The 24,795-nt window shown below is 31.1% G+C and overlaps 1 protein-coding gene across 7 annotated transcripts in view; it reads right to left on the bottom strand.

Annotated features, from left to right (window-relative positions):
* LOC120416915 (histone deacetylase 4) overlaps positions 1 to 24,795 on the bottom strand; it is a 130,757-nt gene that overhangs the window by 14,146 nt on the left and 91,816 nt on the right. For 3 of the 7 annotated variants that reach the window (XM_052706628.1, XM_039578817.2, XM_039578816.2), the window contains exons 3-9: positions 18,242 to 18,426; positions 7,040 to 7,147; positions 6,637 to 6,813; positions 6,499 to 6,569; positions 6,277 to 6,413; positions 2,465 to 2,680; positions 1,533 to 2,158 (exon numbers count right to left, since the gene is read on the bottom strand). In XM_052706628.1, coding sequence (XP_052562588.1) covers positions 1,533 to 2,158; positions 2,465 to 2,680; positions 6,277 to 6,413; positions 6,499 to 6,569; positions 6,637 to 6,813; positions 7,040 to 7,147; positions 18,242 to 18,426 — 1,520 coding nt within the window. The remainder of the gene's footprint in view (positions 1 to 1,532; positions 2,159 to 2,464; positions 2,681 to 6,276; positions 6,414 to 6,498; positions 6,570 to 6,636; positions 6,814 to 7,039; positions 7,148 to 18,241; positions 18,427 to 24,795) is intronic. The other 4 variants (XM_052706629.1, XM_052706630.1, XM_052706631.1 and 1 more) reach the window with 4 other exon arrangements.

Here is a 24,795-nt window from a genome sequence, read left to right as displayed (position 1 = left end):
TCCCAAAATATGTTTTTTTTTTATTTTCACGATTTTTTGATATGTTTTAGGGGACAAAAATCCGCAACTTTTCAGCCATAGAGAAACATGGTCAAAAAATCAGCCGCCGAGTTATGATTTTTTTGAAAAAACAGTAATTTTTGGAAAAAAAACGAAGTTTCATGCAAAATTAAGTTTGACATTATTTTTTAATGCAAAATTGAATTTTCAATCGAAAAGTACTTTACAGATTTTTTGATAAAGGGCTCCGTTTTCAAGATATAGCCACCGAAAGTTTGATTTTAGCGAAATATTTGCAGTTTTTCAATTTTTAAAAATAGTGACCAAAAGTGACCATTTCTAAATTTTTTTTTTGAAAGTTCAGAAAATTTGCTATAAAATTGTCTAAGAGACATTGAAGATTGGACCTCGGGTTGCTGAGATAGAGCCGCTTTAAGAAAAAGAAACACGAAAATTGAAGTTTTCTAAATCTCACCAAAACAACCCACCATTTTCTAATGACCATAGGGCTTTTGTTAATTTGATTTGGTTAACCGCGGTGGATTTTCTTGAAATAATTCGAACTGTCAAACATCCACCGAAGCATCTACCACATTGATCGCACAAAAATCTGTGGTAGAAAAGTATCCACCGGTAGATGCTTTGGTGGATTTTTGACAGTTCGAATTATTTCAAGAAAATCCACCGCGGTTAACCAAATCAAATTAACAAAAGCCCTCATATCTCAGCAGCTAATGGTCCGATTTTCAATGTTAAAACATGAAAAATTCGTGAAATTTTTCGATCTTTTCGAAAAAAATTTTTGGAAATTTTTTAAATCAAGACTGACATTTTAAAAGGGCCAAACATTGAATATTACGCCCATTTAAAATGCTAGTCTTTATTGAAAAAATTTCAAAATATTTTTTTTCGAGAGATCGGGAAATTTCACGAATGTTTCATGCATTAAAATTGAAAATCGGACCATTATTTGCTGAGATATGGTCATTAGAAAATAGTGGGTTGTTTTGGTGAGATTAGGAAAGCTTCAATTTTCGTGTTTCTTTTTCTTAAAGCGGCTCTATCTCAGCAACCCGAGGTCCAATCTTCAATGTCTCTTAGACAATTGTATAGAAAATTTTCTGAACTTTTCAAAAAAATATTTTTAGAAACGGTCACTCATGGTCACTATTTTTAAAATTGAAAAACTACAAATATTTCGCTAAAATCAAACTTTCGGTGGCTATATCTTGAAAACGGAGCCCTTTATCAAAAAATCTGTAAAGTACTTTTCGATTGCAAATTCAATTTTGCATTAAAAAATAATGTCAAACTTAATTTTGCATGAAACTTCGTTTTTTTTTTCCAAAAATTACTGTTTTTTCAAAAAATTCATAACTCGGCGGCTGAATTTTTGACCATGTTTCTCTATGGCTGAAAAGTTGCGAATTTTTGTCCCCTAAAACATATCAAAAAATCTTGAAAATAAAAAAAAAAACGTATTTTGGGAAATTGAGTTTCGACACCGGTTTCAAAACGTATCAAATACTCACATCACTGTTCTCGTAGTGCGTCTGTCCAATGTTCACCCCGGCCGCCCCCGTCAGCATCGGGTGCCCGAGCGGCAACGGCGCCGACTGCGTCCTCCCCAGCGGCCTGTGGCCCTGCTTGTGTAACCGCGCTTGCGCCACCTGGGCGTCCGTTATGGGATGACCGTACACGGGGACGGGCGGCGGCACCCCGGCATGCATTCCCGCCAGGTGGTGGGCCGGATTGATGGACAGCCCACTGGCGGCGGCGGCAGCTGCGGCCGCCGCAGCAGCCGCCTGCAGCTGCTGCTCCGTAAGCTGTTCCAACATGGCCGCCCCAAACTGCTGCTGCTGAGATTGGTGGTGAGAGGAGGGTGGTGGTGGCTGCTGACCGGCAGCGGCCACCAGCGGATGGGGAGGTCTCAGCGGTACCATCAGCGGATTGTCGGCAAGGTGTGGCCGTCCGAGGGAAATGTTCGGCATCGAGGGCGAACTGAAGAGTGAGAGGTCGTTGATGCTGGACCGACCGCCGGGGCCGTACTGCGGATCTTCGTTCTCCTCCTGGATGGGTGCGTTGGACGGGGAGCCGCGACTTCCGAGGGCGGGCGGTGAGTTTGGACCCGAATCGGGCGTTCCTCCGGTGGCGCAATCTGTGGGAGAGTAGCGAAAAGAATCGTTTGGTTAGTGACGCTAGCGAACCAGAGATGGCGCGCGAAACGGTTGAGAGTTAGTGTTTAGCGAGAACAATCGCAGGGTGGCGGTGGCGGCTGCGGCAGCTGCTAGAATGTGAGGTTATGGCGCGCGCGCGTTCGCAGATTAGTCTTCACACACGCACACAAAATCACGCAGTCAAAGTGTAACCGTTTACCGGAGAGTTCCGTCGACCGTCGTCTGCTTCTTCTTCCTTCATCATCCTGATCCCGCCATGATCTACCACCAAAGAAACGAATACGTACTTGCGGAATGTGCGGCGGCCAGCGCGGACAACTGCGGGTGCGTCGGATGCGGGTGGGAACCGTGCTGGTGCTGCTGCTGCTGCTGTTGCTTCTGGAGTCGGCGCTGGGCCGCCTGCTGGAGCCGTTCCTGGCGGCGGGCGAGCGCCGGCCCCGTCATGGCACGTTTCTCGATGACCCGCTGCTTGATGCGGATCTTCAGCAGGTTCGACTCGGAAGCTGCACCACGGCAGGTTTGCGGGTTGGCATGCGGTTGAGAGTTTTGGTGTTTGCAATTACACAGGAAAGGCGGGGGGTTAGTAAATTGTTGCTTGTTTTGGCTCGTTTTCTTGGTTGAAAACAATGGCAGAGTGTGTTATTTGTGATTATTTTAAGAAATGTTGGATTATGTTGCACAATTGAGACAGTAAAGACGCCGTGAATTGTGCTGGTTAAGGTTAATTTGGCTCGTTAGGATGTGGACAACAATAACACCGAGTCATGCAATTAATACATCTTCTTTTTTTTCTAGGGATCAAACAAGGCATTATTTTTGATAAATTTTTCTTCTGCTTTGAATATATATATTTTTTTTACAAAAAGAAAACAGTAAATTGCTAAAAAATTTAAAATGGAATGTTTTAATATTGTTGGTTTATTTATATTTTAGTTTATATTTCATAAGATTTATTTAAGTTTAAAGGTTCCGTTTCATTTAAATTTTGAACAATTTATGCGATGTCTTAGGTTGTTCTTCTTGATACATTTTTCTATTCTTTCTATTATTGTTATATTTCGTATTTATTTATTTCCTATATTATTGTGATAATCCGTTGTGAAATCTGTAGTATAGTTATTTTACTCTGATTTTTATTAAACAACTTATTTATTTGTTTTTAAACTATTACTTGTTATTTTTGTGCTTCTTAGATTGACGTTTTATTTATGTTTTTTAAGTATATTTATTTGAACATTATTCTTCTATATTTTCTATTTTGTTTAAAAGAATAGTTTATATTCACTAAACTAGTATATTTTAAAACTTGTTTTATTCCGATCATAACTTTATTTAAATCTTTCTACTTTTTAGTTATTCTATCTTGTTTTTCATACTTTTGTTTTGAATCACATCTTTATAACACGCGGATATTTTTCTTTTTTTTTTCAAATTTAGTTCTTATATTTTATTCCTGTTTTTTTATTATTATTATTCTATTTTTCTATTTATTTATTTCTATATATTTCTTTTCTATTTATTCTTCTATTTTTCTACTCATTCATGCTATTCTATTCATTAATTTTATTATTTTTCTCATTACTTTTTCAGCTCTTTTTCTGTTCTCTTCTTCTATGTCATCTTTATTTTTTTATGTTTTTATTCTTTTTTGTTGTTTAGTTTCTTATTATTCTTTTCTATTTTAAAAAAAATCTATTCTTCTATTCTAATCTCTTATTATATAATAACGATTCTACTATTAAAATTTTCTATATTTTGCATCAATTTTTTGTTTGAACTCTTGTTTCTATTTCAGATTTTAATTTGTTTTTCTTCTGTTCAACAATTTTTTTTTGTTTTCTTTTAATCATCTGTATTTTATATCATATTTTCCTTTTCTTGTCTTCTATTTTTAAATTGTATTTTCGTAGACATTCCTTTAATTTTTTTATTCTTCTTTTCTGTTTATCTTTTCAATTCTTGTTTTCTACCTATCTTTTTTGTTTTCTATTATACTGTTCTATTCCTCCTTTCAATTATATTTTTCAATTTTATTCTTCTGTTCCGTTATTCTGATCTATTCCTTTTTTTCTATTTTTTTATTCTATTCTATTATTTTTTAGCCCTTTAATTATTTTCTTCTATGCCATCTTTCTATTCTATCGTCCAAATTTTTTTTTTTATTTTGTTTATTTTCTTCAATTCTATTTTCCAATTTCATACTATTTTTCTGTTTAATTCTTCTATATTTTCTTTGTTTGAATTCCATTATTTTCTTCTATAATTCTTCTTGACTATTTTTTCTGTTCTTCTTTTCATTTGCTATCTTTTATTCTTTTGCACTCTTTTGTTCTATTTCACTGATACTATATGTTCTTGTAATCTATATTCCTTTTCATTCTCATTTTTGATCCTTCTATTTTATTTTCAATACAATTTATTCTATTTTATTCTTCTATTCCATTCTTCTATTCTATTCTTTTATTCTATTCTTCTGAACTGTTCATCTATACTTTTTTTTATTCTATTTTTGTCTTCTTTTCATGTTTGCTATTATTTAATTCCTGTAAACTTTTTTTCATAAAATTATTTTCATTTGGTTCTTTTCGGTACTGGGACCTGGTAAGGAAATCTTTTTTGTTCTATTCGGCTCTTCTTATCTTCTATTCCATCAAATTCTTCATTTCTTCTATTATTTTCTTCTACTCTACACAGCAAAAAATCCGATGGTAAAATCGCATGCAAAAGCATGCACATCACCTTCGTCAAAATAAACACTTAATATTACACACTGCATGTACAATATTTGCAAACACAAAAGAAAAGTTGCAACCGACGGGATTCAAACCCAGCACCAACAGTAAGGACTGGCGCCTTAGCCCACTCGGCCATCAGACCGTTGAAAAAATGTAAGGATAAACACATATATGAGCTTGACATTTCGGTTAAGTAGGTTTCCCATAGTGACGGGCTGCATATTTCAGGGTGTAAAATTACATAAAATTGCATAAAATAATGCAATATTTATTTTACATCCAGGCCTTTTACACGCAGCTGGATTACTACTTTTTTAGCTGTGTATCTTTTAATATTTTTTCTTTAATTCTTTTCTTCTGTTCCATTCTTTTCTTCAATATTTTTTTTCTATTTTTTTCTTTAATTCTCATCTCATATTCTTTTATTTCCTTTCTTCAATTATATGTTTTATTCTGATCTTTTGTTTCTTTTTACTGTTCTAAACTTCTTTTATATTCTTCGAATATATTTTTATTTTTTATTATTATTGGTTTCTATATATGCCATTTATTCACATATTCCGTTTAGCTTTTTTATTCTGTTTTTGTTGTTATGTTCTTAAGTTCTGAACTTTTGGTCTATTTTTGTCTAATTCTGTTGCTGTGTTCTGTTTGTTTTGTTTTATGTTACTTTTTATACGTTTTTATTTTTAAATCTTCCATAACATTTTACAAATTTGTTAATGATGTTATTTTTTGACATAAAAAAATAATATAAATTTAGAAAAAATAATACTATTTTTGAAATAAAGAAATAATTTTTTTCAACTGCTTTTTTCTATTTTTTGCAATTCTGTTTATTTTTTCAATTGGTATATTCTAGCTTGTTCTGGGATAAATCACAGTTCTTTTTCAAAAGGTCCTATGCGCCATGGATTTCCTATTTTGATAGGACCTCATGAAAAAGTAAGCTTGATTTTTATTTTATTTTGTTAAATCTCTTAACATTATAATTAAATGTAAACATTTTTAATAAAAAATTTAATAGAGTTTTTAATTATGGTTCATTGAATTTGATAACTATTTCAAAAAATCATACGGATTCAGAAGAATCATCTTCCTTTTTTTTTGTTTTTGGAATAAAAAAAATGTGTTCGTTTTTTTCTAATTTATTTTTTGCATTAATTATTTTTTTGTTTTTGTATATGCTTGATTTATTTTGACCTCATTTTTTATATTTATTTAGTTTTAATTTTTTTTTTGCAATGATCAAATTTAATTTGGAAAAAAATCTCATTATTTTTGTCTGAAATTCCAAAATCATCCTAAAGAGTTAAAAAAAACAACACACTCAAAAAAATCACACAAAACCCAATTCAGCTTACCGGTTTTCCGCAGCGGAAAGTCCGACTCGTACTTGGCGATGGCGGACGGGGGCGGGGGCGGAATTTTGTACGGGTGCGAACTGGCCGCGACGGCCCCCGCCTGGATGGACTCACCGGAGGAGGATTTCACCACGCCCCTATAAGAATAAAAAAAAATGACGTTTCGGCCCACTCGCAATCTTCCTCAGGGTCACTAATCTTCATTTTTTTGCCAAAACTCACCAATTTCGATAGGACGAGGGGGAATTCATTCCGTTTGAGGCTGCCGCTTGCTTTTTCTGTATCAGGAAGGTCTGAAAAAATTACAAAAATGACTTAAATTCAATTCCCACCTCAAATTTGACATGTTTGAACCCCAACCTGCAGCTTCTGCTTGACCTCGGAGCTGGCGTTCGCGCTAAAGTCCTGCTTTTCCTTGCTCCGCTTGATCGCCTCCCGTTCGCGCCGTTCCCGCTGCTGGGCGGCCTCCTCGGCGAGCCGCTGGTCGCGCAGTTCCTGGAAGACGTACCCAGTAGTGTGGTGATAGGCTTGCGCTAGCTAGTTTTGTGTTTTGGGTTTTTTGGTTTTGTTTGTGGTGTTTGTTGTTGTTGTTGTTGTTCGTGATGGTTGTGGTTTGCAAGTGGGTGGGAAGGCAGGTGAAAATTGATTTTTTGTTGTAAACTTTAGCGAATATTTTGTTTGTATTTTTTTTCACAACACTTATGTTCAAAGCTGTCCAATCAAATTTGATGAGCAATGAGCGCAATTTTTAAGAGGTACTAACCTGAAATTTATGTTCCAACTGTTGCCGGTGCTGCATCTCCAGCTCCTTGTTCTTCTCCTGGAAGGCATGCCAGAGTTTCTGCTTCTGGATTTCCTGTTCCTTGCGAAGCTGGAAGTAAGAAAAGAAGAAAATTTGGTTAATTTTTATATAATTTGTTAGAAATTATGTTCACATCTAACACACAAAGACCATAAAACTCACACCTAATTAAATTTAACAAGCATTCATGAAAATACTGTTTTCGTTCTTATGCCTTAAATGTTTTGAACTATTTTAATAATCTATTCTGTCTCTTTTTATTCTTCTACCCTTTTCCTTAATTCTATTCTTTTTGGCATTCTAAGAAAAAATCATCCTGTTTTATTCTTCAATTATGTTCTTCTATTCTATACTTCTATTATATTCTCTTATTCTATTCTTTTATTATATTCTTCAATGTTATTCTTCTATTCAATTCTTGAATTCTATTTTATTTTATTCTTCTATTCTATTTCTCCATTTATAATTGTTTTTTCTTTAATTTTGTTCTTCTATTCTATTCTTGAATTCTATTTATTTTATTCTTCTATTCTTTTTATCACTTTATAATTGTTTTTTCTTCAATTTTGTTCTTCTATTTTATACTTCTATTATATTCTTCAATTTTATTCTTCTATTCAATTCTTGAATTCTATTTTATTTTATTCTTCTATTCTATTTCTCCATTTATAATTGTTTTTTCTTAAATTTTGTTCTTCTATTCTATTCTTGAATTCTATTTATTTTATTCTTCTATTGTTTTTCTCCAATTATATTTGCTTTTTCTTCAATTTTATTCTACTATTCTACTCTTCTATTCTATTCTTCAATTCTGTTCTTCTATTCAATTCTTGAATTCTATGTTATTTTATTCTTCTATTCTATTTTTCCATTTATAATTGTTTTTTCTTCAATTTTGTTCTTCTATTCTATTCTTCTATTATATTCTTCTATTTGATTCTTCTATTGTATTCTTCTATTGTATTCTTCTATTCCAATCGTCTATTCTATTCTTCTATTCTATTCTTGAATTCTATTTATTTTATTCTTCTATTCTTTTTCTCACTTTATAATTGTTTTTTCTCCAATTTTATTCTTCAATTCTATACTTCTATTATATTCTTCTATTCTATTCTTCTATTCTATTCTTCTATTGTATTCTTCTATTGTATTCTTCTATTGTATTCTTCTATTGTATTCTTCTATTGTATTCTTCTATTGTATTCTTCTATTGTATTCTTCTATTCCATTCGTCTTTTCTATTCATTTATTCTATTCTTGAATTCTATTTATTTTATTCTTCTATTCTTTTTCTCCAATTATAATTGCTTTTTCTTCAATTTTATGCTTCTATTCTATTCTTCAATTCTGTTCTTCTAATCAATTCTTGAATTCTCTTTTATTTTATTCTTCTATTCTTTTTCTCACTTTATAATTGTTTTATCTTCAATTTTATTCTTCTTTTCTTTTCTTCAATTCTGTTCTTCTATTTAATTCTTGAATTCTATTTTATTTTATTCTTCTATTATATTACTCTAATTATAATTGCTTTTTCTTCAATTTTATTCTTGAATTATATTCTTCTATTTGATTCTATCCTGCTATTTTAATAAATTCTTTTCTTTTATTCTACTGTTCTATTTTTCAATTTTATTTCTTTATTTTTCATATTTTTTCATCCCATTCTCCAATTCTTTTTTTCTATTCTAATCTATTCTATTCTTCTATTCCATTGTTTTCTTCTAGTTTAATCTATTCTACTCTTTTATTCTTCTTTTATATTCTTCTTTTCTTCTTTTATATTCTTCTATTCTACACATATTTGCTATTCTACACCTCTTCTCCATTCTGCACATCTTTTCAATTCAATTTTTTTTTCTAAATTTCTTTACTATTCCTCTATTCTTTTCTTGTGATCTGAACTGTAAATCGTTTCCGTCTTTCGATAATTCTAACGACAATAATCTTATCGACGATAAAGGACAATAACTCATTTTTAAAATCATTCTTAAATTAACATAATCCAATTATATCATGTAAAATTTTCAATGCTTTCATTAAAATATATATTTTTGATAATGTTATAAGCAGTGTTGGTATTATCGCGCTCTCGCGAGAAAATTTTCTCTCTCTCGAGTTCTCGCCGCGAGTCTCGAGCTGCCGAGAGAAACTCACCGATTGCCCGTGCTCTCCTCCGCTCGCGAACGGGCTTTCTCGCGAGCCAGAATTGCCCGTTCGCGAGAAGTTGAACGTGTTAGAAACGAACAAAAAACAACACAGCGATTGAAGTTACACCTCTATACCATCGCCTGGTTCGTATTCATAAGCCTGATAAACAAATTGCTAGCTTGGGACGAACGGCTAGCACGAGGCGCTCGCGAGCGCTCGCGGCGAGAGCGAGAACGCGAACGAAAATGCGAGCGCGAGCGAGAAGAGAAAAGAACCTACAAGTTCTCTCCCTCGTTCGCGAGCGAGAAATGCTTTCCTTCTTCTCGCTCGAATTCCAACAATGGTTATAAGTTTAATAGAATAAGAAAATGTAATAGTTTATAACTACTAAAAAAAATCACAAAATACCAAATAAAAATAAAAATATGCAATGTGGGTATTAAACGAAACGATATTTTGTATGCTTTTTTAATTTATTTTTTTAACGGTGCACATCAACCAGAGTTGCACCAAGATTTTTTTTACAGATATTTTAGTATCGTCGAAACTACGGAATCTATCGAAACAAGGTATTTTTGTCATCCCCCAAATTACTGTCTACAAAATTGTTTACAACAAAATTTGACTTTTTTTACAATCAGCTTGTTGCAGAATTGGGTCTGTAAATTGCCCAAATTTTGGAATTAGAAGACAACTTCTATGGGTTGCTGTGCATCCTTAAATATATAATTAAAAAATCAACAAATACCACATTTTATCGAAAATACTCAAATTTCCATAATTTGCTATGTGGGTATCAAAAGAAGCGAAATTTTGAATGAACTTTCAATTCATTCAAAATTTTAAATTAAATAATCAATTTTTACAGTAAACTGTATGTAAAGAAAAAAAAAACATATTAAATTTGATTTTAAAATCATTGAAGTTTGGAATTTTTTGAAAAAATACGATATTTTGTGAAAATTTTAGTTTTTCACGAACAAAATTAAAAGAACGAAAGTTCATACAATTTTTATATCGTATTTTAGAAAATATTTTTTTGAAAAAAAAACTTATTTTGCAAATTTTTTAGTATTTTATAAAAAAAAACTCTAATAAAGTGAAAATGGATAAAAAATTTGGCCTTGCTTGGTACCAATATTGCAAGTTACGAAAATTTGAGTATCCTAAAGAAAATACAGTGATTGTAAAAATATGAATACCTTACAAAAAAAATAAGAACATTTGAAAAACAAATCGCTTCATTTGATACTTATATTGAAATTTATGAAAATTATAGTCTTTTCGAAAAAAATACGGTTATTTGTGACTTTTTTTTGCATTTTACAAAAACACTTGAAAAAAGCGAAAATATTTATATACTCTGTTTTCATTACTATTCCTTTCATGTGATTTTGCGTTCAAACTTTTTGTTTATTAATTTATTTGTCCTTCAAAACATCAATCCCCTTTGCTGTTTTGTTAAAATATGTTTTTCTGTTCATATTCTTATTAAAGTTTTTGATTTGTTTTTTTTTTATTATTATTATTATTATTTGTCTTCTTTTCGATTGCGTTTTTTTTCCTGTAGCAATAATTTTAGAATATTTTCAAATATTTGTTTACTTAAATTTCAAATCGTTAATCTTTAAATAAAGATAAGCAGCTGATGTATAAGAAAAAAAGAAGAATTCATTTAAAATTTTAGTTCTTAATTTTAGTTTATTTTAAATCTAAGAACGCTTAAATATGATTACTGTTATCAATAATTTGAAGAATTTAGAAAAAAATGTCTATTAATTCGTTTTTAACAAAGTTCACTTTTCAATTTTGTAAATTTTGAATTTTTGAATCAATGCTGAGATATCTAGTTGCCAGTATTTAAATCTGGAGTTTTTTTGAAAAGGTCCTATAAACCAAATTTTCATTTTTTTTGCTTTTTGAGTGTTTTTGAATACCCCTGACTCAAGGCGGTTCTAAAAACACCCATAAAGCAAAAATTTAAAATTTGGTTTATAGGACCTTTAAAAAAAAATCCAGAAATGTTTTAATTTTTCGAATTAAAAACTGAGTTTGATAAGATTTCATGTTTTACCACTTATTTTATGCAAAACGTTTGGAGAGACAATTTTTTTAAACATATTTGCAATAATTTAAACTAAAGTTTCTTGGATTTAGTTTTAGGCAATTTCAATATTTTTGCATTTTATCAAAAAAACATGATTTTTTTTTCTATGTTTGTATTCAGAACGAACAACGATTGGATTTTATTCGATTTTTAATTTTTCCGATAACATAAAATCATACTTTATATAAAGTAATTTGCCCATACTCATAAAAAAGTCCAAAACAATATTTAAAAGACTAGATGAATTTAGTTAAACGATAAAAAGTATTTACCACAAAAAAAAAACATTGTCAAACTCAGGAATCTTATTTTTCATATATTCGATCATTGTGACAAAATGAAACAGAATCATTACTTTACGCTGACAATAATCGTTAAAATAAGTCTCTATTTTCATATTACATTTTCATGAACTTTGTTGTTGTTTTTATTTAAGTTAGATGATAACTTTCATAACAAAAAATAATAAAAAAAATAATCATTTGATTCATAATAAGATATTATGCAAATCGGTGTCAAATGCATCCAATATTTGTTAGGATTTTTAATGTCTTAAATAGCCTTTTCATTCTCAAATAGATTGATATAGTGAAAGTCATCCTGAATTTAAAGCAAGTAACTAAAGAAAAATTAAGAGAATTTAATTTAAAAATTGAGCATAATATTACAAAACATTAAGAGAGTTAGAAAATGATGTTCAAACAAGTATGCTTAGGATTCCCCATTTTTACCGATTTTGTTTCCCACCCAAAGTCTTAATGATAGTACAACTATTGTTATAACTTTTTGAACTTTTATTCTCTTTCGTGCTTTATTTTTCTATGATGTAGAACATTTAAAATTTAGCAAAAAAAAATCATGAAATTATGAAGTAAACCAAAGTTAAAACAACTTGTTGCTGCAAAATCTTTAACAAATAAATTATGAAACCATCACCATCAAAATCAAATGAAAGCAATCGTTATGTATAAAATATAAAATTGTTAAAAAAAATATTCAGAAGAGTTTTATTTTAAATATTTTCAACAGAAAAAGCTGATCCAAACCAAACTCCGCTGAATCTTTTGTTATGATAAATACCATTTACGGCAATTCTATGATAACACCTCTATTTTCGATTTCGTTATCAGTGGCGTCACTGTTTTTTTTCCTGAACTGTCCTTTTTTCATGGGTTGGGCACGACTTTTGACGCAAGCTGCCAAAAATAGACGGTGCTTATCACACCTTGGCATGACCGTAAAGTGACGCGTATCTCCAACTGTTTGTGGGATTACACTTTGTTTGTAGAATTGATCGATGGTGGTGTTTACGAGGGGGATTTCCTCGCGTAAAAGGTAGTTTGATAAAGAAAATGTTTAAACGAATTTGTTTAATTGTTGGCACCACTGGCTTAAACGTCAAAACGTTGTTAAGGTGAAACTGTAACGAATTCAAGATGGCGTCAGCATTCAGACAAATTCGCAAAACAACCGTGTGCTTTAAATAAACTTCATTCAGAAATTTCCACCGGAATTTGCTGTAAATCCTCATTCACAAAAGCGCACACTTGCGTAATGCAGGGTGTTCGTCCATTCATAAATCTGAGCAACAACAGCAAAAAAAAAGCCAAGATCATCGCTCAAAAATAATTCCACCTCCTCCTCCTGCCTTCTGTAAGTTAAGGTATAAGGTGTAAAACTGCGCCCACGCCGGTCGCACAAATGTCAACAAACCAGCAATCTTGGCAGCTGTCAAGTGAAATTTTTATTCCACCGGATGTCGGAAATTTTAGCAAAAATAACACACACACACAAAACAAACACGCGTGGCAAAATCCATTATGGATGGCGATTTGCGAAAAAATAAAGTCTTTTTATTTTTATTTTGGGAATGACGCCAAAAACTTAACGAAAACTGAACCGAATGACGCGCCATCTTTTTGGCGGTTTCGGAAGCTGCGCGCGTCGTCGTCGAGTTGGTCGCGTTTGTTTACAACGCAATTCTGGGCAGGCCCGGGTCGCGTTGCGATGAGCACCCTTGAATAACGTACATTTATTGCCCTTTGTTTGGATCAACCCTTCAGATTCCAGAGCAACTTTGACCGGTCTGGTTGACAGTTGAAGTTTCCAACCTTACCTTCATCATTGTTGGCGTAGACTATTTTGACGTTTCAAAATTTAATAATTTCACAAAATTCCTTTGAAATGGCACCTGAGGGTTAAGTCAACAAACTATGGGCCGAGCCAACCTACCAAATTAACACCACCTCGGCGGTGGTGGTGATGAGGAAGCCAAACACACTCGCTCTGTTTACATTTCTATTTTTAGTGACAGTCCGTGTCCGCACACAAACACAACCCCGCAGCTAGATGAAATGAGCTAAGCGTGTATTTTTTGTTTCGTTCGTGTATTTTTTGCACTAGTTTTGCCAAGCCATTTGCGAAAATAAAACTCGAAAGATTATTATTCAAGGAAATTTCCTAGTATTTTCCGATGACACGGTGGAAATTTCGGGTGAGTCACCCAACTTCTCTTGATGGATTGTTTTCAACGATCGAAAAAGCTGTTAAAAACGTCAAACTTTGACAGGTGACGTTTACGCACAGCAATTAGTAACAAGCTAGCGACACTGAAAACAATGGCTGCTTTGGTTTCTTTTGTTATTTTCTGTACACGCTTATCAATAAAGACTCAAATAATAAATTACTAATTTTTTTCCACTCAAATTTCGTCATACTCCAAACTACTCAAAAATTATTTTCGATTTTTTCCATAATTAAGAAAATTTTACTCAATTTTGGGTAATATTAATGTTTTATCAACCCAAATATCCGGGACCAAAAATAGAGTGTTATAAAACCAAATTTCGGTGAATTTACACAAGAGACCCCTTGTTTTGGGTGAATTCGGAGTGAAATAAACCTAAATTAAGGTTAATTCTTTTAACTTCAATTGAATGCCAAGCAAAGTAAAATTTTGAATGTAATTAATAATTTTCAGCCCGTGAAAAAAAATGCACAAAAACTGCTATTGAAAGGAAAAGAACATCGTAAAAAAAGCAAATTACAGTGTATTTAACTTAAGATTAAGAAAATTTACCTAAAACAAATGGTACACACGGCAAACATTGACTGGTGACGTTAACGCACAACAATCAGCAAACAACACAAAAACAATTTACAATGTGTACACGCTTATCAAAAATGACTGAAACTCCCATTTTTAAAAACATTTTCAACCTATTTTCCAAAAAGTATTTTATACTCATTATTGAGTTTACAGTTTAAAATTTATTTAACTTAAATATAGGGAGACAAATTTAAAAATTGCTTAGTTGAAATTTTATTATTTTGTAAAACATTAAATAAGAGTGTAATAAACATTTTTTTAACAGTGATTTTACAGAAAAAAAAGTAACCCAACTTTGGATAAATCAATATTTGAAATAACAGAAATTTTAGTTAAACATTATTTCAAAATAGTTTGTTATGTTGACTAAGAGAAGGTTAAAAAAGTTTGTAAATAATAAATAATATGTGTTTTTGAAACACAATTAAAATAAATCTCACAATTTATAGGCAATTTCAGTTGAACAAATTTCATTTAAAATGTGAAAACGTGTGATTCGTGCTTCGAATTCAGTATAAAATGCAATATAAATCGATAATTTTATAAACAAAACTAGTTTTAACAAATTTCAGGCAAAATTCCGACTTTTTAACAATTTTACCTAAAATTTATATGTATTTTGCTTAAAAGCTTATACACTTAGTTAATTAAATATAGACATTGATTTTTTTTCTTAAATACTATATCAGCTACTTTAGTGATGGTACATTTAACGTACAAATAAAGTTTGAACATCTTAAATATGATTTTAACAAGAAAAAACTGTGACTATCAAAGTCACCCCGGAATTCAAACAAAGAATTTTTAACGTAACTATTTTTCTAAACATTATTAAAAAATTTTTTTTTTCCGAAATAGTGCATGGACCTTGTGTTATCTACCCCAGTACATGTTTTAAAAATAATAATCTTGAGAAAAACCTTACCTGTTGGAAAATTTTCTAAAAACAAATTAAAATCCTATCAAAGTCACCCCAGTTTACGGTACTAGTTTTTTTTTGTGCTTCCGAAAAAGACTGAGTTCAAGAAGATCAATATAGTTGGCTGATGTTAATTCAATTTTATCAAAAGCGAATTTTTCAGTAAAATCGGAGCGAAATACTCCAAAATTTCTGCACATTTAATTGATACAAGTTCCACTAAATTTTAGGTGAAACCGGAATTAACACAAAAAAGTTAATTTCTATAAAGATGAAAATTTGAACAGATTTTCTTATCTCAAATCTGTAAAACTAAATAACAATTGAAAACTAGAAATCTCTATAATTATCTAGTTTAAAAGAAAATTCTGTAACAAAAATAATAATTTGTACAAAAATTAGAGTGCGGCTTACCAAAATTAGAGTAACTTTACCAAAAAACTCAAGAACCATTTGAGTAAAAGCAGAATTAAATTTATCAATAATTATTTGAGTTCACTCACATTCCGTACAGATCGAGGTTTTTGTGCAAAAAGAATCGATTTTTATAAATTCAAATTCGAGCGATTCTGGTAAACATAAGTGAGCTGACCTTCTTGGTAAATTCCTAATGAAATAATTCCAGATTGAAGTGAATACATTAAACATTTTTAATTTGCTCTCTGACATTCTTCCAAAAAAGAAATTTCTTTAAAATTTTCAAATTTTGTACCAAAAATAGTAAGCGTTTAATGTGAAATTTAGAAAAAAAAACATCAAAATTCACCAACTTTTTACAGATTTTAGAATGAACGAAATCAAAAATCTGTGTAAATTTACTAAAAACTAGGGAGAAGCTTAAATTTTTGGATAAAGTTGATAAGCATCGAAATTTGAGTAAATTGAACTCAACCAGTCAACAAATATTTTTGTACATTTTATGTTAACAAGTTGCACTAAATTTAGGGTTTTATTGTATTTTTGAAGCAAAAAAATATTTGCACCGAATTTATTTGAGGCATTTTATTAAAATAAGTAAATTTACGAAATAAATCCCAACAAAATGGAATTTTGAATAGATTTAAAAATAATAGTTTTCTTACAAAATAGGTTTCAAGAATAAAATATTCACAAATTTCCATTTTGTGAAAACTATAGAATGTTTAACAAAAAAAAAGTTAGCTTAATATTCCATAATTTGAATGAATTGAAAAAAATGCTTAATTCCACAGCTTTTGGCTAAATTTTAAATTCTACCCAAATTTATGTTGATTTTCTAGAACTCGTGATTTTTATAAATTTTTGGGAGAAATCTGTTTTTTATTTATTATACTAATTTCTCTTTTAAATTTTATTTCTGATCATTTCGGAAACAATATTTACAAAAAATAAATCAAGACTAACATTTCAAAAGTGCCAAACATTCAATATTACGCCCTTTTGAAATTTTAGTTTTGATCTAAAAAAAATAAAAATATTGTTTTCGAAAAGATCGGAAAATTTCACGAATGTTTCATATTTTTAAACTGAAAATCGGACCATTAGTTGCTGAGATATCGACATTGGAAAATGGTGGGTTGTTTGGGTGAGACTTGGAAAACATCAATTTTCCTGTCCTTTGCATGGAAATTTCTCAGCAACTAAGGGTCGTAACAACAAAATCCAAAAAAGCAAAATATAGAGTATTTTCTCAGCTTTCCAAAAATATTTTTTTTAAAGAGTGGGCAAGCATGGCACTAATTTTAAAAAAAATGAATAACTGCGACTATTTTCAAAAAAGTTACCTAAAATTAGCTATAACTTGAAAACCTTTTACCAAAATTTCACTTAAGTATTTTTTAATAGCAAATTCGATTGTAATTCGAAAAATGAAGCTGAAATATTACCTATAAAAAAAATTTAGAATTGATTAAAAAAATCATAACTCGGTCAAAGATTTTTTGCCCGTTCTGGAAATTTCTGAAAAGTTGGCATTTTATGTCTCCTAGAACAAATCAAAAAATGAAAAAAATAAAAATAGTGTTTTTTTTTAAATCAAGTTTTAGTGACAAAAAGTTAAGCAAAAATCCAAAAATTTAAATTGAAAACAAGACCGATTTCGTAGAGAATTGCTCTATAGTGAGTTTTATAAATTTTGAATATATTCACAATGCAATCATTCCGAATGTGAGAAAATTTTCTCGAAATTTGATAATTTTACGAACTTTTCAGTAAATGCAGACTGAAATCTACTCCAATACAGAATAAAATCTGCTTAAATTTAAGACAATTGACTAAAAGGTGGGTCTCGTGGCGCAGGGGTAGCGGCTTCGGCTGCCGATCCCGATGATGCTATGAGACGCGGGTTCGATTCCCGCCTTATCCACTGAGCTTCTATCGGATGGTGAAGTAAAACGTCGGTCCCGGTTTCTCCTGTCTCGTCAGAGGCGCTGGAGCAGAAATCCCACGTTAGAGGAAGGCCATGCCCCGGGGGGCGTAGTGCCAATAGTTTCGTTTTTCGACTAAAAGTTAAGTGTTCTTAAAAAAGGGTACTTATTGAAAAAAAATGCATTTTGAGAAAATTTCAGTGCTACAACATAGAGTTATTGACCTAAATTTAGGCTACTTTTACCTTATGAAAAAATTGTGAATTTCACAAATAGGTGGTTAAACCGGAAAGACTTATGTTTAGGTAATTTACTCAAATTTTACAATGAGGGATTTGAATACTTTGCAAAGATACAGTTTGATAAAATTGGATTTTTTTTTATTTTGCGTAAATTTTTAATGAAAAACTTCCAATGACAATGAAAATATCTAAATTAGTACACATTTTAGTGAACACGAAAACTACGGATTACACGACAAACAAATTCCAATAAAACACACTAACAAGGATATAAAAAAGAAAGGTTTTCGTACTTGCAGCAGGCTCACCTCCAGTATCTGCTGGTTGATGTCGGACGGGACGGCGGCGCCACCGCCACCGGGCCCGGCCGCACCACCACCACCACTGGGCTGGGACGTCGAGGGCGTGTCCAGCGCGATCCCGGTGCTGGGCACCACCAGAATCCGGTCCCGTCCCATTGTCGAGTCGCGTGCCATTTCTGGGAAAAGAGAAGAAAGAGAGGAAAATGGGGTTAGAAATAAACAAGTCGAAACAAGGAACAACTAGACCCAAAATAGGTACATTTGCCTTAAATTAATCTGAATAAACGAAATTTTATGCTCATTTCTCTCAACTTCGCTTGGAAAGTTAATTAATCAAGAGCATGGGAAAATTTCTCCGTCACAAAACAGCCAGAATCGTTCTTAAAAGCTACAATAAAACAAGAAAGAGGAAAAAAACAGGAGGAGAATGCACTGACTGCGAGGAGGAATGTCATCAAGTCGTAAAAATTCCGAACTCTGCTTACACACAAAGGCCTTTTCCGCGGTTCTAAATTTAGCGCCCGTGGGAAAAGTCAAACGCAGGAACGCTGTTGTTTTTCCCGCCCTATCTGTGTGTATCTGTGAATGTAAGTATGTTTGGAAAATTAAGTTCGAGGGGGGAAAGCGCGAGAAATAGTGCGCTGCACTTGATTCGCTCTCTGTTGGGAGTGTTTCGAATGGTTTGTGTCACACATGTGTCAAGTGTTAAATAACATTAGTCGAAAGCACGATATTGCATTCCATCGAAATTTCGAAATTTCTCTTAGATTAAAACTATAAATCACATTAGTATGATAGTTAGGGCATGCCAATGAAAAATAATTGGAATTTCACGCCAATTTCACGGTACTCTAAAGTCTGCTTAAAATTATCCAAAAAATGCGTTATTTGATAATTATTGTGTACAGAATAATTGCTGAAAAAGTTAGCTGAAGATACAAACATTATTCCTTGCCACAAAATATGACTCGCAAAAAAATAGGAATATTTAAACTTTTTGAAATTTGGTACAGAATTTACGTTCCAAAAATTCAATTTTACTGAGACTGTAGAAAATGAATTTGCTAAAATATCACCAAAACAAAGCACATCCTAACTTATCAGAAAACTTTAAAATTTTAATCGAAATACAAGTGCAATCAACTGAAAGCAATTTAAAATGCATTCCTCTGCGTTTAGTACCGTAAACCGGGGTGACTTTGATAGGATTTCAATTTGTTTTTAGAATATTTTCCAACAGGTGAGGTTTTTCTCGAGATTATTATTTTTAAAACATGTACTGGGGTAGATTACACAAAGTCCATGTACTATTTCGGAAAAAAAGTTTTTTCAATAATGTTTAGAAAAATATTTACGTTAAAAATTCTTAGTTTTAATTCCAGGGTGACTTTGATAGTCATAGTTTTTCTTGTTAAAATCATATTTAAGATGTTCAAATTTTATTTGTACGTTGAATGTACCATCACTAAAGAAGCTGATATAGTTTTTGAGAAAAAAAATCAATGTTTATATTTAGTTAACTAAATGTATAAGCTTTTTAGCAAAATACATATAAATTTTAGGTAAAATTGTTAAAAAGTCGTAATTTTGCCTGAAATTTGTTAAAACTAGTTTTGTTTATAAAATTATCGATTTATATTGCATTTTTATACTGAATTCAAAGCACGAATCACAAGTTTTCACATTTTACATGAAATTTGTTCAACTGAAATTGCATATAAATTTGGAGATTTTTTTTAAATGTGTTTCAAAAATACATATTATTTATTATTTACAAACTTGTTTAACCTTCTCCTAGTGGAAAATTGTCCAAAGAATCCGAAAATGCATTCCATTTTCCGATTAAAAATAATGTTCATTGGGAAAATCATGACACTTTGAGAAGTTTAAAATAATGACTTTCATCAACATTTTCTTAACTATAGTTAACTAACTTTTTAAACTTGTCAAAATTTTATGAAAAGTTCTTCTTGAGGTACTTTGAACACTTCTCTACCACGGTCAGTATGTTTCTAAACCATTCCTTACGTATTATAATTGTACTCTTCATTTTGCGGAAAAATCGCAAACCTATCAAAGTCACCCCGGCTATCAAGGTCACCCCGTTTTACGGTATCATTTTTAGAATGTTTGGGTTTATTCAAAAATCTCTTGATTTTTTTTTTAATTTTCAATGTACAGTAACACAAAAAAAAAATTTACTGAAATTTATGTTTTCGTCAAGTCTTACATATTTTGAAAACTAATGATTGCAAAACAATTGAACTAGTGTAAAAAGCATTTCAAAACATTTTTCAATCGAATGTTGAGAATATGGTTTGTTATTTCAATTTTTTCCTAACCCTCGATTTTTAGAAATGAAAAAAATAGTATTTTATTTAAAAAAAAATCCATTTTCAAAAATAAGTTTATTTTTTTTTAGCTCATATAATGTACAAAATATAAATCAAAGTTTGATTTATAAATACGACATTTTCTGAAAAATGTCAGCAGTTTCTACCAAAAACTTCAATTTTCCTAACATCTTTGCAAACTTTCTCTTCATTTAAACTCGAAAACGAAACTATTGGCACTACGCCCCCCGGGGCATGGCCTTCCTCTAACGTGGGATTTCTGCTCCAGCGCCTCTGACGAGACAGGAGAAACCGGGACCGACGTTTTACTTCACCATCCGATAGAAGCTCAGTGGATAAGGCGGGAATCGAACCCGCGTCTCATAGCATCATCGGGATCGGCAGCCGAAGCCGCTACCCCTGCGCCACGAGACCCATTTAAACTCATGTATTTCAAATTACGAGTTTTTTTTTTGAAAAGTTATGTTTTATGAAAATTTTAGTTGCCTTTTTTAACTTAAACATTAAATATGGTGAAGTTTTGAATAACTTCTTGGATACGAAAAAACGTTATTTTCCAAAAATGATATTAAGGGTTCATCTTAAAAAATAAAAATAAATACGATCGATTTTTTTATACGTACAGTTATGTTTTTGATATCATATTTAATTATTTTCTATTTTGATTGGAAAAGAATAGAAAACTTACAACAATATTTAAGAAGCAAGACTTTTTCATTTTTCGAAACTCTTTAAATTTGAAAGAATGTAAAAGTCTCCAAAATATTCCAACTGATTTATAAATAAAATAAAAACTTGCAAAATATTTAACAAGCAGTATTTTTGAAAAGAACCACTAATTTTTGAAAGAATGGAACCCTCAAAATCATTACGCAAGTCAAGAATGGGTTGTTTAATTTTTAAAATATTATAGAAGTCGATCTTTTTTTTTAAACAAGAACTGCAAAACAAAAAAAAACAAAAATATTATGATAGTCAAGAAAAGGTTGTTTTTAAAAATAAAATAAATAACTGCTCATGTTTGAAAGAATGGTAAAACTCACAAATATATTCTGTCAACCAAGAATAGGTTGTTTTTAAAAATAAAAATAATCCTTTAAACTATTTTAGAAGTCGAATTTTTTTTCCAACGATAACTCATGCTCATATTTGAAAGAATGGAAAAAAAAAACTCACAAAAATATTACGACAAGCAAGAAAATGTTTTTTTTTTTTTTAAATAGAATACAAAGTTAAAAAATATTCGAGAAGTTTTTTTTCCAACGAATTTATGCTCATATTTGAAAAAATGAAAAAAAAACTCACAAAAATATTGCGACAAATGAGAAAATGTATTTGGAAAAAGAATAAAAACTTAAACAATATTTTAAAAGTTGAACTTTTTTTTCTAACGAACTCATGCTCATATTTGAAAGAGAGGAAGTAAACTCACAAAAATATTACGACAAACAAGAAAATGTTTTAAGAAATAGAATAAAAACTTAAAAAATATTTTAGAAGTCAAACCTTTTTTTTTCAAAAAGATGCTCATGTTTGAAAGAATGGAAAAAAAACTCTCAAAAATTTTACCACAAACAAGAAAAGGTTGTTTTTAAAAATAAATACTTGAAAAATATTTTAGAAGTCGAACATCATTTGGAAGAACTGCTCATTTTTAAAAGAATGGATGCAATTCTGTTTATTTAAAAAAAATCATTACTGCGATGGATGTATAAGCATAAACTCACAGAAAAAATCAGATTTTTTTGTACAAAAATATTTTTTTTCAACATTTTTTTTAAGTTTATAAGGCTGGTACAAATATTTTTAAAAGTTTTTGTCACCCCCCCCCTTCAAAATTGGCCCGAAAAATCAGGGGGCAAAAAAAATATTTTTACAATAAACTTCAAAATTTCAATGAAAATTCAAGTGCAACCAGCTGAAATCAAATTAAAATACATTCTTTTGCGTTTTAAATCATTTTTAGCATGTTTGGGTTTATTAAAAAATCTTAAGATTTTTTGAAAATTTTCGATGCAAAATCTTGTTTTTCGATAAAATTTTTGTTTTTGTCAGATCTTAGATTTTTTGAAAACTAATGATTGCATTTTATGCATTTTAAAACACATTTTTCATTTAAATGTGTAGACTATGGCTTGTTATTTAAATTTTTATATTTTTTTATTTTTTTGCCCCCCCCTTGACCTCGGCCAGGGCCGAGGGACAAAAACTTTTTTAAATATTTGCATCGGCCTAATTATATTAATTTGTTTCATTTTTTCACATTCGACCATTTGTCCTTTCGACGTTTTATCCATTCGACGTTTTGTCCATTCGACTTTTTGTCCACTTTCGACCATTTGTCCTTTCGGCCTTATGTCGTTCGACCTTTTGCCATTCGACCTTATATCTTTCGACCTTTTCTCGCACATCCGACCCTCATTTGTCAAATATGAAAATGTGAAGAACATGGAAAGTCATAAAATCATTTTTTTTTTTTAATTATTTGGTATTGCAAATAAGGAAATTTTTTAAGTAAGAAGAAATGTAGGGGTTTGTAAAAACAGTATATTGCTCGAAACTTTTTTTATTTTTTTATGAAAAGTTATGTTAGCGAGGGCAAATATTCAAAAACATTCTAAATTTCAAGCTAAATATTCAAATTATTGAAACAAAAAGTATCATAACACGCTTCACTTTTCTATGTTCTGTGTACCGTAAAATTATATTACTGAACAAAATTCTTTCTTTTTTTTCAATTCGGTTTTATTGGTGAACAATCGAGATACAATAAGTGCTTTTGAGGTACATAACAGAGTTTTGGAGTTCCTTTCAGCTGTGTGTTACATCATAATCCATTTTGGAACAATTATTGTTTGTAAATAAAGGTGTCACCAAGAGTAAGAAAAATTAAGAAAAAAAGCTTACTAAGATTGCTAGGGAAAGGGGATAGTAATAGAGAAAGCTTAGAACAAGATCACAGATTTTTATCCATTATAGATGTGCTTGATCATCAGCTCCCCAAGGGCCAGGAATTGCTCCGCTTTGTTACGGCAGGTCCGAAACCGGGTCATTAAAAAAAAATATTTTTTTACTAATTATTAAAAATGCAGTTATTAAAAAATAAGTCGCTTCGCGAATATTTTAGAGTTATTTTAAAGTGTAAAAATAACACAAATCGTGGAAATTATTTGTGATTTTTATAGCTTTTTCTGCTGAAAATTTCATAAGTGCGAAAACCTATTTAAATTCTGGATCCTTTTGACATACACATTTCGAATTACATATTTAAAAAAGAAAACGAGGTTATCTTTTAAAAATAGTAATAGTAACATACATTATGGTAAAATTACACGGAAAAAAGAGATCATAAACAACCATAGAATTTTTAAACCTTACAAAATGTAACTTTTTTTAAAACTTTGTAACTTTCATAACCAAAAATAGAAAGTCTTTAAAGTTCGAGAGGAATTTGTCAAAAAGTTAATTTATTCAGATAATGTTTAAAAAAAGAATAATGTAACGAGGAACACTTTCCTTGTTGTAAATTAATGTTTTCAATTTCTTTCTCTAATCAACGTCAGCAAAACCACAACGGACGCACACAAAATCTTGTGATATTTTCCAACGTTATCCCCCAATCGAAACAAATGTGTACGTCAAAAGCTCAAAGCATCTGCGTGTATTACGCGAGATGATGATTCTAATTTTACTCCAAACGCGGGTTCACTTGATCCCGCCCGCGTGGTTCGTCGTTTCCTTATTTTTGACTGCTTCTTCTCTTTTCAATCTTCTTCTTTTCCCCATTTTTTTCTTTTTCGTCAAATTTGTATTTCTTTTCAAACTTTTTTTTTTCTCGTCTATTCCCATCATCATCTGCATCGTTATTGGTTTACGGTGAGTTTGGTGCTTGTGCGTCAGAATGTTTTAATATTTTTTTTTGTGTACTTTTTTCTTCTCTTTCAACTTTTCCTAGTTAAGTCGCTGTGCCTCTTGCTGAGCGGGATTCTGGCTTGGTCGCGCTAAAAATAGCATTGTTTAAAGTATAAATAAAGCGTAGTATACACAAGCGCACGGTTACACTCGATAAAAATAACAACATTTTGCCCCGACTCGAAGCTACAAATATACACAAAATTGACGAACGCCGCCGCCGCCGCGCGCGCACAGCTTAAGCCGCGCTATGAATAGCGCACTAGAGTATCTAGTGCT

The sequence above is a fragment of the Culex pipiens genome, chromosome 1 (assembly GCF_016801865.2).
Source record: "Culex pipiens pallens isolate TS chromosome 1, TS_CPP_V2, whole genome shotgun sequence".
Lineage (NCBI taxonomy): Eukaryota > Metazoa > Arthropoda > Insecta > Diptera > Culicidae > Culex > Culex pipiens.
Note: the sequence above shows the minus strand (reverse complement) of the source record. Positions and strands in the feature narration are given on the sequence as shown.